At 58.4% G+C, this 15,961-nt stretch overlaps 1 protein-coding gene; it reads right to left on the bottom strand.

The window, feature by feature from the left end:
* Positions 1–13,929: 13,929 nt before the first annotated feature.
* Positions 13,930–15,597, bottom strand: CHC_T00005328001 (hypothetical protein). XM_005716866.1 is given in 2 exon segments: positions 13,930–14,208; positions 14,209–15,597. The coding sequence occupies 1 exon segment, from the start codon at positions 15,595–15,597 to the stop codon at positions 14,209–14,211; it is 1,389 nt and encodes a 462-aa protein (XP_005716923.1). The 3' UTR covers positions 13,930–14,208.
* Positions 15,598–15,961: the final 364 nt, after the last annotated feature.

The following is a 15,961-nucleotide window of genomic DNA, read 5'->3' as shown; positions in this document are numbered from 1 at the left end:
TATTGCAAGTGTGTAGGAGTTCCGAGCGACACTTGGAGTCACAGGACCTGAAATGTCGATGTGAATCAACTCCAGTGGCTGTTTTGTGATGAATCCACTTTTAGACAAAGGAGCACGATGAGCTTTCCCTTTTAAGCAAGGGACGCAATCGAGTTGCTGAAGGATGGATTTTTCAAAGAACGGAACAGATTCGACTGCATGAGAAAGCTTGATGTAGCGGTTAATGCCAAGGTGGCCAGTCTTCCGATGCCACTCCAGGGCAGGATTCTTGTTGACGTTCATAGCGACTGTTGTCAAAGACATGTTTGATTTTGAATTGTTCATGTCGAGAGTGTACAATCCATTCTTCTTCTGGGTTTCCCACAAAATCTTCCAAGTTCCTTTCTCCATTAGGAAGCATGCGTTTTGTGGACGGATGTCGTCCGTAAACGCAACAATGGAGTTAGAACTTAGGAGCCCGACTGAGAGAATATTGGAAGAGAAGTGAGAAGCATGGTAAGCTTCGATGACCATGCCACCGCCAAGAGGGATTGACACTTCTCCTTGGCCAACTAGTCTTGATACACCAGATGCAGCCGTGACATTTTGTGAAATACGTGAGTAGTTGATGAAAGATTTTCGTGAATGGAAGAAATGATGCGTAGCACCAGAGTCAATGTGCGCGCAGTACCTCTTCGTTCTAGACACTTCAGCAATTTGACTTCGAAAATCGAAGTCGTTGTCTTGTAGTTGCACCATGAATCCTCTTGGGACTTCGTCGTCCGCCTGAGCGAAGCGAGTGGAAGGGTGACGGGCTCCTTGGTTTCGGTGGTGGTTGCTAGCTCCCCAACCGCGAGTGGGGGAGTTAGCGTTGTTGCGGATATTACCACGAGGAGGAAGAGCATCCGGAAGTGGCGTGCCGAAGTGCACATTTCGATTGAGACGCGATGAGGGACGTCCTTGAGGCGCTTGTCCATTTCTGTAGCATAAACACCCCCAACGGCGGAGGGGTGTTGCTAACAGTCCGACGGTGACCCATGATCGGCGGAAGACGGAGGACTCCTCCTGCTCACGGAACCGGACACGGGCCCGGTAGCAGTGTGGTAGAGCGGGTCGGGGTAGGTCGCGCGCACGCACGAGCGGATCTACGCCTCAACGCCCCGGAGCAGCGCTGGGTGACGTAACAGCGCTGACGGGCGGAAGCGGATCCCGGCTCGCTCGCGTGTCGCGCAATCCGACCCGTGCCGGTCCCTAACTAAAAAGGCGTGCGAAGGTGTCGCCTAATTAGAGTAAGCTGGAGGGTTTCGCCGCTGTCGTGGATCGTGACCAAGCTACCTTGGTCCTCTCCCCGCCGGCGCCCTTCCTCCTATTTAATATACAATCGAAGTTATCATACTATAGTACAGTATCGTGCTGCTGTACCAGTGCAGGTCGTCCTGCAGTGTAATACTGTCAGCCATCGGGCTGACAGCACACGGGTCGTACACGTGTGCTGGCGCGCGCGCTGTAAGATATGCGCGCGCGCACGCTGTAAGGTCCGTACCTTACAGCGAGATCTAGATCTAGTTGCAAATCTAATGTACACAGTAGTCGTCGGCAATTATGCCACATCGCCCCCCACTTAATGCTGAACGTCCGCGTTCACTTTGGCTTGTAGAGGTGGCCATGTCGATTCCCGTAACTGAGCGGGACGTGTCCGAGATCGTGAGCACGTCGTTGGTTCCATTGGGTTCACGCTCGGTCCGTCGTCGTGCTATTGCTCCTTTCCCCCTTCGCCGCCTCTCCATCATCGGCGACTTCCCGTGTCACCTCACCTTCTCCTTCGTCTCACCGACTCTTCCTTACCTCCGCGTCTTCGCCTTTCATTCGCCTCGCGTTATCCGTCCCCTGTTCCCTGCCAGGGGCCCGCCGTGGTCCTTCCTCTCATCGTACGATCCTGGCGCTCGCTCGCCGATGTCGGCATCTCGCTAGGAGCCGTCGGGGGCTCGGGGGTCGGTCCCCTCACCGACTGTACGCGCTGTCCTCCGTGAGGACACTTCCCGTCAACTCGGGGCGCTAGCGCTCCCCGGCAGCGCCCCACCGCCGTTCCAGAAGTCGCGAAGCACCGGGGAATCGCCCCCGTCGATCGAGTTTGTCCCTGCTACGGCACCGCTGGGTGCCCATGTCGTCGCTTCCGTCGTCGCTCGCGGTCTGTCCTCGGCTGGGGAGGAGGACGGTGCCGGTACGAGGTGGTTCGACTCACTTTTAGAGCGGTCGGCTCCGCTCCCCGTTGAACAGCTTCTCTACTCGTGGCGTCGCTTCGCCTGCTCAGGAGTAACTGTGGGTGAGCTCTTGTCCCATGATCCCCCCTCCCCCCGACCTGCTACGTGTTCGCCGGGTGTACGAAGCAGGCGGCGCGGAGGAGGCGTCGTTGATGCTGGGACGACCCACCGCGGGCGGCGCAATGGCAGCGTACCAAATCCCCGAGGCCATCCGCAGCGAGTGGACCTTCGCGTACAGCGCGGGCGAGGTCCACTACGTGGATCAGATGGCGTCGTATTTGTCTGACCCCAACCGTGGTAATCCTCGTCAATTCATCTTGGCGGCCGTGCCGGGGCTATACGCTAGCCCCAGGCCGCACGCCTATTCGAAGGCGAGAGCAGCGTTGCAAAAATCCGCCTGTTCCCTCATGCGTCTGCACGGCGTCACGATCGCTCCTCACGATTGGACGGTGTATCGTCGTTCGGACGAGGAAGACGGGCGAGTCTTCCGTGCATCCGCGTTCGAGCGGTGGTTGGCACCGGGTGATTTTCCGCCGCTCCCCGCCGTTGTAAGGGAGGCACTCCCTTCGTTGGGAGTGCATCCTCTTCTCCCTTACGTTCTAAAGCACTTCGGCTTCCTTTGCGCCGATCCGCGGTATCCCGTCTACGCGGCCGTCATGTTCAATCTAGAAAGGGAGTGGGCCCCGTCACTGGGTAATGCCTTCATGACCGACGTATCCGTCCAAAGCCGCGTTTTCCTGCAACCGCCCGAGGTGTTGGGGTTCTTGGGAAGGGTAGCGGCGGACCTTCCTCGAATGCCCTTGCACCCACTCGAGCAGTGCACCACGCACATGTCTTGGGCGTGTGCGGCGGTGCTGGAGTTGATGCACCGCGCCGTCGAAGTGCCGGAACGCCATCGGCGTCTGTGGACAGACTTCACTACCGGCGACCGAAGTATCTACCTGACCGACCAACTGGAAACCGATGCCTTCGTCGCGCGGTCCCTCCCGACGGCGGCCTCCCCTAGTCGTCCTGTACGCGGTGGCGGCGTCTGATCCACCGCGCGGGAGTCGCCAAGGAAGCGCTATCGGTACCTGGATGGGGAGGCCGCCGCGGTTGGCGGAACGGGCACGAGCCCCTTCCGCCCTCTTACCGCTAGTGACGGCCTCTATGGCTCCTTGGCGGGGCCTTCCGTCCTTCCGGTTCCGCCTCTTCATTCGCCGACATGGGTCAATCCGCTAGATGAGCCGGCCAGTCATCGTATCCTGTCGGCCCGTGCCGAGGTCAGGGCCGTCCCTGGCTTAGCTCAGGCCATGGGGGCGTTGGCGGATCGTCCCTGGCAGATCGGCGGTCTCCTGCGCACGCTATCGTCGTGGTACTTGTCACGTAGCGAGGAGGCCCGCCGTCTTGGCGCCGAGCGCGAATCGTTCGCGTCCGAATTACGGTGCCGGAAGCGCGAGGCGGAGACCTTACGTCAGACCACCGTCGATCAAGCGACTGCTCTCGAGCGGTCCCACGTCGAACGGAACCGCTATCGAAGAGAGCGTGATGAGCTCCGTTCCCTCCATGTGGGCGCCCCGTCCACGCCGCGTCATGCCATGCGCGACCCCTACGAGGACCGGGGGTGTGAACCCCTCCGGCGTACGAGGCCGCACCATCGGATGGAGCGGCCAATCGTTGGCCGCTGAACGAGGAGGTGGCGATGCCTCCACTGGCTGACGTAAGGGTGGGGGTGCCTCCGCACCCCAGTTATTGTCCTTCGAACCCCTACGCCTCGGGTCCATCTTCCGCGCCGAACGGCCCCAGGCAGTGACCGTGCCACTCCGATAGTTTAACTCCCTTCATCCGTAAAGCCACTAGGGCCCTTTGTCCGCGTGTCCAACCCACGCGGGGATTCACTTCTCCGAACCTTCGCTATTCTTCGTCAGTCCATACTCGGATCTCTTCACCACGGGCCCTGCCGAGGGGACGACCTGCGGCATTCGCCGGTCCCCCCTTCGTTCGTGAGAGCGTCTCCCTCAACGTCCATTCGAGGGTATATTATTCCCTGCTCCCTCTGTCTTCGTTGCCGAACTCTCTTCCCCCATCTTCGACGCCGTCGTCGAGGGGGGTGATGTTGCCGTCGCATTCCTCGTTTACCCCCCTGTGGATTTCTCCCCGCCCGATTTGCAGGTTGCATCACATCCGCCGATATCGCTCCGAAACCGTCGGATGGTTTCGGGGACGAGGGCTTTTGTCATCGCCGACGGAGACGGAGGGGGCTGGTGCTTGACCGGGGACGTCAGGCGCCCGGTCCTGTGGTGAGGACTTCGTTGCCCCGCCTCCCTGCGTGTCGGTCGCGTCATACCCGCTACACACCCCCTGGTTCGCGTGCACCCGACGCCGCTGTCGTTCGGGGCTCCTCCTTGATCGGCGAGAGGGACGACTCCACGACGACGTGGTTCGGGTCGCCCCTCGAGCGGTCCGGCCCTCTTCCCGTCGAGCGTCTTCGATTTCCATGGCGCCGGTTCTCCTGCTCCGGGGTGACCGTGGGCGAGCTGCTGTCCAATGTAGATGGCGTGATTATGAACGCGGAATTTGTGCACGAATTGTTGTGGTCCTCTGTGTCACGTGTTTTTCTCGATGTTTCAGATTTCCCGCGAAAACGCTTTTTGCCCGAAATTTTGTGTATGATAAAAACATCTTGTCGCACGACAAAAGGTCTTGATGATTTTTTCGATTTGTGGTGAGGCAACGCACTGTACGCCTCCTACATATAAGGGACGCCGGTGTTCGTGCGATAAGCGTGGCGCCACCCTCTTTCGTCCTCCCCTCAGTCATCGTGGCTCCGGTTGCATGCGAACGCACGCCCCACGGTGGCCTTCCCTGTTCCTCACCTCCAGGTCTCATCCTTCGACGTCACTGCCCTCGGTTTCTGGGGTAGTAATGCGCGAGCCGTCCGGGCGCCCGTGATAAGAGTATCCTCGTAGGTCGCTGGTGGTAACCCTCTCGGTCGAGCAGAAAGCTATTGCCCCTTCCGCCGTGGAGGGTTGTCGTCACGTCCTCAGCGGCACGAGCCGCCGGCCTTCTTTGCTCTCCGAAGGGGGCCATTCCCCCGTGCTTTAACGCGTCACGTCGCGGGGATCGATAGTCGTGTCGGCGAGCTCCTCTCCCGACTTCTCGTCTTCCCGAAACGTCCAAACCGGCGTAGCTCCCGTAGTATGGGGGCGCGCAGTGGTATGGAGGGGGTACCTTTTCTCTCCAACAGGTCTCGACGAGGGTCGCCGTCTTTTTGTCGCGCCCTTCAGTTGTTGCGCCGTTACCATTTCCTTCCCTCGTAATTACCTTCAGCGTCGACGCATCGCGGAGGCGCTCGAACAGTATCCTCACCTTCACGCCGTCATTACGTCGGAGCGGTGAGGATACCCGCGGGTCGCGAGTGAAGAGGCGTGGCTGTTCTTGGCTCGGCGTTACCCGGTCTTTCCACTCGTAACGCGTACCGGGGGTGTCGGCGGGGGTCGTCCCTCGCCGCACTACCCATCCGCGAGCGTCGGTATCGCGGACGTGGTTTTCGTGCCATATCCTCGTGTTACGCAGGACCGGCGATCGGACTCGCGTTTCGAGGGGCTACGGTGTCCCCCTCCACTCACTTCCGTTCGTCGATCATATCAGTGATCTTGCCATAGGCGGGGATCGTCCCCTCCGCCGTGCTCCTTATTCGCGGGTGTGGGTATCGCTTGCTCGTCGTCTTCTGTCGACCGTAGAATGGCGTGTCGGCGGTCTCCGCGCCAAGCCACTCGGCGCGGCGAGGGTGTCCCGCGGCCCTGTACGGTGAGTGTGCGGTGCATGCGAAGAAGGTTTCAGACGGCGTTAGGGTACATGCGCGTCGTAGTCGGGCGTCCGTTTCTCTTCCGTGTGTCGGCGGTTCGGTTCTCGTCATGTCGAGTTGCCCAGTCCGGCGAGAGCATCGGGCTACCCCCTCAGCAGGGCGATGCGCTCTTGAAAGGCGCTCGTGCGCTTGTCGCGCGCGACTTACTCCCCGCTTCGGGAGGTGAGGTCCCTCTTGGTCGACGTCGTAGGCTTGTTTGGGTGTCTTCCGGTGGTCGCTCGCGGTCCGGTGCGCGGGGCGTAGCCTGTCCCTGCCACGTATAGTCGTCGACACGCAGCGGGTTCAGGGGATCAAAGCCGGTCGAATGACTTGAGATACGCGCAACGAGATGGCGATGCGCCCGCTCCGAGAGCCGACGTGTGTACCCTCGGGCGGGTACTCGCTGGACTCGCCCCTGAACCCCCGCCGTCCGCCTCTTCATGACTAGTCCAGTGGAGTACAGTACCAGCACACGCAATGCACGTGCTGGTGTAATTTCCTATCCTTGATTTGCCGTTATTTTTGGGGGATGGTGGCGGTGGTCATTTCGTGATTACGCGAGCGGTGTTGTTGCGTGGCGCGCAAACTCCGGCGACGCTCGCGTGTAATTTCTTCGCACCTCTTAATTTCCCTTATTATAGGGCGGCTGTCTGCGGCGGTTTTGGGGTGTCTTGCTTCCGTGCGCCGGTATAACTATCTTGGAGGGTGTTGCGCCGGACGTCCCCCAGGCACGGGAGCCCGTTCTATACGTCTCGTGAGCCCAAGCGCGCCTTCTACCCCTACCCCGATCATCACCTCCGTCGATCGGCCTTGACGGGGCCTATTTGCCCTCTACGCCGGCTTCCCTTTGCCGCTTATGGTCTCATTCGTTGGGCATTCTTACCCTCTACTCCGCCGGGGATATTATTTTCTCTCTCTGCACCGTCTTGCTATTGTCGATCACAGCGATGACTACGATTCTTCAGGCAGTTTGTACTGCCTTGCTCCTACTTCTGGCGTCTTCGGCCTCGGCGAAGTCAATACAGCTTGACTTCGGTACGTTTCCTCTGTACCTACTCGTGAGAGATCAGTTCTGACCATAACGAAACGGTTCGATTTAACCGCCCCGAGGCAGTTGAGGGCCCCCACTTAAGACTGAACGTCCGCGTTCAGCTCTGGAGTGAGATCCCTACCTGTACGCGCTCGAAGTATTTTTGCGTAGCGCGACACTAATTCCTCGAGTACATGTGTGCGTGCTGTCCAAGTGGGTTGGTCGTAGTCCGCCCACTTGATGAGGAACTCCGTAGTTCCGTCCTCCATGTTTCGATGCCGGAGTAGTCGTTCGACGGCATACTGAGTACCCTCGGTGACCTTGTCGGCAAGGTCACCCGGGGTTGTCGTACTCGTCCGTGGTGCGTCCGTCGGTGGTGGCGCGTACACGCAGCGGTCTGCAGAGACGCGCTCAGTGGCGCCATCACGATCGATCGTGATGGTGCGGCGGTCGTTTGCGAGGACGCGGTAGGGTCCGACTGCCGGGGACGCCAACTTATTCGACGTCTTCCCCCCATCGGTGGGGTTGAGGTGTACATATTCGCGGGGACGGAGTCGCTCGTTGATCCGCCGTATGCGCTTATCGAAGTCACGCTTGTAGCGGGCCTGCGTCCGATGCAGGCTCTCGTAAGCCTTCTGAATGGTAGAGTCCAAGGTCTTGAGGAACTCGGCGCGTTGGTTTCCCCTATCGGAAGGGGGTGTCTCATCGTCGGCTCGTTGAAGAGAGAACTCCGGCGGTGGCCTACTGAGCACGAGCTCGAATGGCGTGGTGCGCGTGGTGCGATGAACGTGGGAGTTATACGCGTACGTAAGCGGCCCCACGTACACGTCCCAGTCATCTTGATGCTCGCCTACGTAGTTTCGAAGCATTGCGGAGATCGTTCGGTTGTATCGCTCGACTTGTCCGTTAGTCTGCAGATAGTACGCCGATGTAAATAGGTTCGTAATTCCGAGAACCCGGCACGTGCTGTGGAAGAACTTGGAGTTGAACTGCGGTCCGTTATCCGACAGTAACGTGCGCGGGACTCCGTATTTAAATATCCAGGCGTCACAGAACGCAACTGCGACGGTGTAGGCGGTAATCGTACGTAGTGCGACGACCTGCGTGAGCTTAGTGAAGCGATCGGTAATTACGAGCAGGAACCGTTTTCCTGCCTTCGTCTTGGAAAGCGGACCCAAGATGTCGATGGCCAGGCTCTCAAGCGGCCGGGTTGCCGGGAACAACTTCAAACGGTTGAGGTGTTTCCGCAACTTGACCCGGTTCATTGCGCAGGTCCGACACCCTCGCACCGTCGCGGCGACATCGGCGGCGAGATGGGGCCAGTAATACTCGCGACAGAGCGCGAAGTACATGCGTTTCTGGCCCGGGTGTCCCGCGATGGCTGGGTTGTGGCGCAGTCGTTGCAATCGTGCGCGCAGCGTTCGAGGGACCACCACCTGTACGATATTAGGGTCAAAGGGGTGTCTCTGTTTGAGCACCCCCTGGTGGTCCTCGAAGAACGCGGAGTCCCGGGACTCAGACTGTCGTGCCAAAACGGTTTGGCAGAAGTCATCTATGCGTTGCTCCTCGGCGATCTCCTCTATCGCAAGAGGGACCGGAAGGTCGTCTTGCGGAGGGCCGACCGCGGAGGCGGGAGGCCCCTCCGCAGGGTCCCCGTCGCACTCAAGATCTGCGGCGTCAAACTCGTCATCCTCCCCCCAAAACGACGCGGGTCCTTGAAGTGCGGGGGCTTCTTCGTCGCCCCTCGGTTCGTCGGGCGTTCGGGCGCGCGATGTTCCCCGGGCACTTGCTTGACGTCGGGTTGTCGCGAAGGCGTGTTCGACCTCGTGCTCGCAGCTCACGGCGCAGACGTGGTCCGCGAGCTCGTTCGATACGTCTTGAACGGTCGTGCTCGCGTCGAGGTAGGAATATCGTCGTCTATCTCGACGGCGGGGCGAGGGTCGTTGGCGACCCTCGGCGACACGAGACGTGACAGGGCGTCGGGAACCTCGTATACACGTCCGGGGCGGTACTGAATGGTGAAGTCGTATTCAGCCAGACGTAACCGCCACCGGGTTAGTCTTCCGGAGCTCTCGGCGAGGGACATGAGCCACCTCAACGCGTCGTGATCCGTTCGGACGGTGAACTTTGTTCCCTTCGATATACGGCCGCAGTGTGCGGACGGCCCACACTACGGCGAAGCACTCGCGCTCCGTAGCGCTGTAGTTGCGCTCGCCGTCGTTCAGCGAGTACGACCAATACCCGACGGGACGCCAATCGTTTGGCTGGTCGTGCTCTTGGAGCAGCGTGCAGCCTAACTGATAGGCGCTCGCGTCGGTGTCGATCATGTACGGTCGGCCTTGTCGGGGCAGAGCGAGAATCGGCGGTTCGATCATCCGTTCCTTCAACTTTTCGAAGGCTTGCAGTTGGGCCTCCGTCGGGTCATCGAAGTCGGGGTCCGCGTCCTTGCGCGTCATGTTCGTTAACGGACGCGAAATTTTCGTGAACCCCTTGACGAAGCGGCGGTAGACGTTGCACGCCCCGAGGAACGAGCGCACTTGCGTCAACATCCTCGGGAACGTGAACGTCTTAAAGGCATCCGCCGCCGCTTCGGCGACACTCAGCTTGCCTGGGGAAGTGACCTGCCCCAGGTAATGCACCTTCGGACGGAAGAAGCTGCACTTCTTGAGCTTGAGGGAAATACCGGCGCTCCTCAACAGGCTTAAGACGGTGTCCAGGTGTCTGGCGTGTTCCGCGTGCGTACGCGAGAACACAATGTCGTCGCCTAGATACACGAGGCATATCTGCCATCTTACGCCGGATAAAATAATGTCCAATGCACGTTGGAAGGTGGCCGGTGCCCCCTTCAACCCGAACGGCATGCGTAAGTGGCGGAACGTACACATATGGGTCGTGAAGGTAGTTTTATCCTGGTCTTCTGGCGCGTCCGGGATCTGCCAGTAGCCTGAGTTGCAGTCCAACGTCGTAAACACGGCGGCATCCCCAAGCAAATCGATGCAGTCATCCATGCGGGGCAGCGGATACGAATCCGCTGCGATCTTCGCGTTGAGACGCCGGTAGTCCACCCAGAACGGAAGAGAGCCGTCTTTCTTCGGTACGAGCACCACGGGGGACGCCCACTCGGTGCTCGCGGGCTCGATGACGCCGGCGCTCAACATCTTGCTGACCTCCTTTGCGACCATTTCTCGCATCGCGGGCCCCTTACGATAGGGCACCGAGCGTATCGGCTTCGTACCCGGTTCGAGGGCAATGCGGTGCTCCGTGGCCTGCATCGTTCCGAGCGCACCACTCCACAGACTCGAGTGCTTACGGAGCATCTCGAGTACGTGGCCACGGAGCTTGTTATCCTCGATGTATGACAAGTCGATTTCTTTTTCCCAATCCATCGGCAGATTTTCGGGATCCTTTTTCTGGGGGAGTACAGTACTCCCCGCCGTCGGTTGGCATAAAGGTGACCGTTCGTCCGGGTCGAATCCCCTGCCCCCGGCGGTCGTCTTATCGTCGGAGTTAGATCGACCAACTCTTACCTCCCCAACTTGATCGGTCAAGTCGGTCAGCTGTAGCGCGTGCGCGATCCCCTCGGCGACCCTACGTTCGGGTGTGAGGATCGCGAGGTGGTTGCGCTTCGCGTATCCCACGACGGTGTGCTTCGGAAGCCGCCTCTCTCGTTGGGAGAAGTTTGCGACGATGACGTCGAAGGTCACATTCGGTAGGACCTCCGCGACGACATTCGTCAGCGTCACTCCATGTCGATGTTGGAGTGAGGGCTTTGGCTCCAAGAAAACGAGGCCCCTCCCCGCGGTTGTCACACGCACTCTGGCTTGCGACATCGCAGGGATGGTAACCCAGCGGGCGATTCTGATCGCCTGCGGGGCCTCATCCTGTACATCCGGCCGGATCGTTTGACGTCCGTGCCGCCTGGTAGGGGGAGTCGGCTCCCACTTTCCGTCGATTATGGCTACGGAGCCACCTTGACGATGTTCGAGCCTCTGTCCGTCGATTTCTATGCTGCGCACGTGCACATCGATGAAAGCCGTACCCAACAAAACGGGAACAGCGAGCTGTTCGGCCACCACGAAAGGTATGCGGAACGTCGTGTTCCGCAACCGGACCGCGAGGCGGACGACCGCCGTAAGTCGAAGTGGGTTGCTGTTCGCGCCAGCCAGTCGGGGTAATGGCCCGTCCCGTATTACGTATAGGGTCCAGTCGGGAGGGAGGTCGGCCTTCCTCACTTAGCTGTACCCCGAGCTTGTATTGACGGCGATCGTGTGAGGTTTGAACGCATTGCCTTCGGTGGCCACAGAGCCCAAGACGTTATATAGTTTCGACATCATTAGGCATACGATGCCGTCCACCACCTTAGGCGCGACCTTGTCGGCGAGATCGTTCCGCCGAGGTCGTCGCCTACGGTTCTGGCCCTTCTTGCGTTTCCTTCTGCCCGAGTCGCGGGGCGTCCGCGGTTCAGTGACGCCCTCTGGGGTACTCGGGTCCGTACGTACCGGAATTTTTTTTGGCGGGTCTTGACTCACGGGAGTCAGGGAGTCGACCGGCTCTTGACGGTCTTCGTTGCCCCCTTCGTGTAGGTTACACAACACCGGGACTTCGGGCGTCCCGGTGCGGGTCCCTTTTGACGCCGGGCTTACGGAAGCCTCGACGTTCGCTCCCCCCTGTATCGGCGTTGCAGCAATGGCCATGCTCGTGTCCGGCGCCGGGGGATATAATATCGGCAAATAACCCCCGTGCCCTTGGTGAACACGTGGGGTACGGTCTAGTTCGAAGGGACAAGACGGCTCACGCGACCGCGTGTGCGTAACCGTCTTTACCCTTTTTTCGAACTACCCGTGCTATCGGAGCTAACTTCCTGGCTATTGGTAGCCAGGCCTTCGTTGGGTCCTTGGCGGCGTGAGTCGGGACGATTCCCCTACTGCGGCCGTGCGTCATTGGAGAAATACTCGGGCACTTCTTGGCCCTGAGCTGCGACGATCGGACGTCGCAGGATCTGAGGGACAGGAAGAACCGGTTCTCCTTCGTGACCCTCATCGAGTAGAGGGTACGGATCCTCTACCCAATCTTGCAGGTACATGATTGCGTTCTGTACCTGCTGCGGTAACCGAGAACGGTCTCGGTCCCCTCTCCCTCCTTGACGGGGATACCTTGCGTATGCCTGGCGGTAGTCGGGTCTATCCCGGCGATCGAGCTCGTTACGAAGATACCCGCCTCCACGTGGGGCGAAGCGTGCGCCCCCACCCGATCGATTCGGGAAACCTTGACGCGGGGGACGGCCCTCGCCGACCGACTGCCGGAGGAGGTTACGCGCACCGGGGCGCGTCTCCATCTGGTAGCGGTAGTTCCTGTACGCTGTGAACATACGTTGTTCCGGCGACAGGAACGGGCAGGCGGACATGGCGTGTCCGTACGTTCGGCATAGCCAGCACACATACGCGCTGCCGTCCGTGGAGGCGAAGGTCGCCGCGTGGCGCGCCTCCTCATCGGTGAGGAGGGGCACGCGGGGTGCTTCGCTTGCTGCAGCTCGGTCCGAGATGTCGAGTTCTGCGACCCGGGGGTCCGTACCCCTTGCTCCTCTTGGAGTGGCGGCGAACGCGGTGGCGTACCTCGACGTTGTTCCGGTCGGCATCGGTGAGGGAGGTCAGCATCCCACCGGCAATGCCCCTTGCGTAATGAGGACAGGGTCGGCCTGCCACTCATTTTCCCCGACATGGAGGGTCGAGGCGGGCGAACTTGTCGCGACGGACTTCGTAGTCCTGCCAGCCCTCCCTGCCGGTTTCGTATCCGGCAGGGGTGAACCGCGCCGAGCGCGGTACGTGGTCCCTTCTGCTGTTGCGATACGGCGGATCATTGGAAGATCGGTCTTCTGGCGGCTCGGCAGCCGCTGTACGGTTTCGTAAACTGCGGCACGAGTCGCAGGTGCAAGTCCCCGCACGAAGTAGTGCGGGAAGGATTGTTCGGAGAACACTGCCGTGCACCGGAACGCGGCGGTTTCGAGCCGGTCAACAAACGTGCTCTCCGTTTCGTGGGATTGCTGTCGCACCGTCGCGACAGCGTCGTACGCTTCTCCTAATACGTCGTCGGTTAGGTAGCGCTTGAGGAACTGGTTCACGAGCTCCGGCCAGCTCACGTCGTCGTGTAGCTGGCCGGCGCGGAGGCCACGCATTGTATAACTCGTATACAGGCGCTCGGCGTCGCGCTCTAAGAAGTGCACGAGGACTCGTACCGCAACACCTTCGGTCAGGTGTTGCAAGTTGAAGGTTATCCGGATATCCTTCAGGAACAGTAGGAGTTGGATCGGGTTCGTACCGTCAAAGCTCCTCATCGTGGGACGGATCCAACGGAAGCGTTGAACGTACTTCGCGATCCGTCCTGCGTCACCCGAGGTGCCCTAGTAGACAATTTCGCGGTTAGTGGACAGCACTTGGGCGCGTGCGTATCCGACATGTGGACAGTTAGCTGACACGTATTGACTGGGTAATGCTAATTTCCAGACCTACCCCAATACCGCCACAGTGCAAGCAATTACTGTCCAATAGTTATGCGTGTGTGTCAGTCCCTGTCCACTTGTAGTGAGAATACTGTGTTTTGTCCCCTACTGTACGGGCCTCAAAAATTGCATTGCCCCTACGCGCAGAAGGATCTTTAACTGGCGAACATTGTTGCCAAGTGGCTGAAACAGGCGCCAGTGAAATGGACAAGTGGAATAATGGTTGCCTGTAACGAGAGACACACGTGGGACGTACAAATCCTGTCGCAGCCTCTTCACCGCCGTCGACGGTGGCGCCCGAATTGGATTAAACCTTATGGTACTGCATTGAATTTATGATACATATTTACAAGAATTGATTCCGTTATCGCAACACTTCGGGATTACACGAAGCCGACCTGTTCTCATGTTCTCACATTTCATGCCGTTTCCATCGCCCGCACGATCCCCTGAATCTCATGCAGTCACCATCCCTGTACGAAACCGTTCTTCATCTACAAACATTCTATGCCACACAGTTTCTATCTCCGTAGTGGATCATGCGGCCATAGCTTTCATCCGGACCGTTGCGTACATTTCCCTCATATGCATGCGACTTCAATTTCAACTACTTGTGTCATCGAATTCTCAAACGTCCTCCTCCCCCGTCAGGTACGGCACTGCCCCCAGCGGAATCGTCACGAACACGAGGCGAGAAAACGATCCATTCCATCGGGGGATTTCTTTCCAGGGTTTTCGAGGGCGTAGAGGCGCGATGCGGGGTCCAGAAAGAATGTACGACGACCGCGAAGGTTTGAGCGGTTCCCTCGCGTGGGATAGGCATGGTCCATAACCCTATAAGATGGAGAAGCACTGATGAATCTTCGACTGTTGGTGTCTGAAAGACGGCCGCTGTTGGTGCATATACCTGGGCGAGAGAGGTCCGCTTCACATTTGGAGCCCAGTCCGAAACGACTAGTTGGCGGAGTTCCTGCCCGCGGGGAAGGTGAAATTTGTACACCAAGATCCGACGGATACGACCGTAGTACACCTCTCTAGCATTTTCCCCGCGATCAGATTCAAATTGGGCACTCACGTAGAAATTGGATGTTGCACCCTTGCGCCAGCTTCGGGTATCCCACGCCCCAACTTTCTGTTTCGAAGTCCCTACGTTCAGACGAATCTGTTTGAAGCATTGGGCCGTTTCATCCTGAACACAACTCTCTGCATCAGCAGCGGTCATATCCTCAGTTCGTACGAGATAATCGATTAAAAGTCTCTTCAGTGTTCTGTTCCCGATGGCGTATCCAGAGATCCTGAGATCTTTGGTATGATGGTGAAGGCTGCCACCATTCGATATACCCTCTTCTGTATCGCTGTCAGAAGATGAGTCGTGATCGTCAGACCGTACAAAGTGCTCCTTGAACACAATCTTGTAACTCTCAATTAGTTTGCAACTCTCTGTTAGAGCCTCCGCCGGAAGGGCGCGCCCGTTAAGTCTGTTCTTCACCCAACCGATGAAACGCTCCACCCACCACTGCGCGTAGTTCACAGGCGGTCCGAAAGCTCGAATGTTCTCTTCTAGATGAATCAATTGATGTACAATAAACTTGCATATTCCCACACGCTCCTCACTGTACTCGCAGTAGTCTCGTTCCATGTGCCTGACGAACGAACGGGAGAGATTCCCGATTTCGGTAACATCATCATCGGACAATGCCGGTCTGGTACACAGCTCTACGAGATCTGAAAGACGCTTGAACCATAGGAGGAATTTCATCGGCAGGTGGCCATCCAGAAGAACGAGGCCATAGTGCAATAGAAATTGTTTGCATTCCGATGCTTTCCATTTGCCTGACACAGAACTGTCCCGGGGTTTCGCTCCAAACCAGACTTCCGGGACACTGTTCCCCAACTCCCGTAGCTCCTCGTCAATCTGTTTCCATCGTTCATCACTTATTACATACTCCTGGGGTGCATCTGCACATCCGGCGAGGTGAGCATTTTTGCCTTTCCAGATCTTCATAAAATGCCTCACAAGGTTCAAAGTCTCGTGCATCATATCTATTGGAAACGAGATGAATGGTGTTATACTTTTTCAGGTCAAAGATTGCAGTGCGCCCAGTAATCCCACAATCGGTTATTAGAGCGTCTCGCTCCCGAATAGTGAGGTCTGCCTCATCTGACAATTCTGAAAAGGTGATATCCACGCTGCGTGGGTCGCGAAGTGTAGGAGTCTCCATATTGTAGTACCTCACAATTGTTCTCCGACCATCCAAGACCTGGCGAAGCTTTGACGGAAAGTAATAGTGATTTGACCTGCCTTTATGAAAACTGTGAAACTCACAAAACCGACAAGGGGATTACCGTTGGGCCCAACGGTCCCAGAA

Source organism: Chondrus crispus, genomic scaffold (genome assembly GCF_000350225.1).
Source record: "Chondrus crispus Stackhouse genomic scaffold, scaffold_285, whole genome shotgun sequence".
In the NCBI taxonomy this organism is placed as follows: Eukaryota; Rhodophyta; class Florideophyceae; order Gigartinales; family Gigartinaceae; genus Chondrus; species Chondrus crispus.
Note: the sequence above shows the minus strand (reverse complement) of the source record. Positions and strands in the feature narration are given on the sequence as shown.

What these genes read in the sequence shown, in the direction of transcription:
- CHC_T00005328001 (XM_005716866.1), bottom strand. Translation starts at nt 15,597, where the DNA reads ATGAAGATCTGGAAAGGCAAAAATGCTCACCTCGCCGGATGTGCAGAT.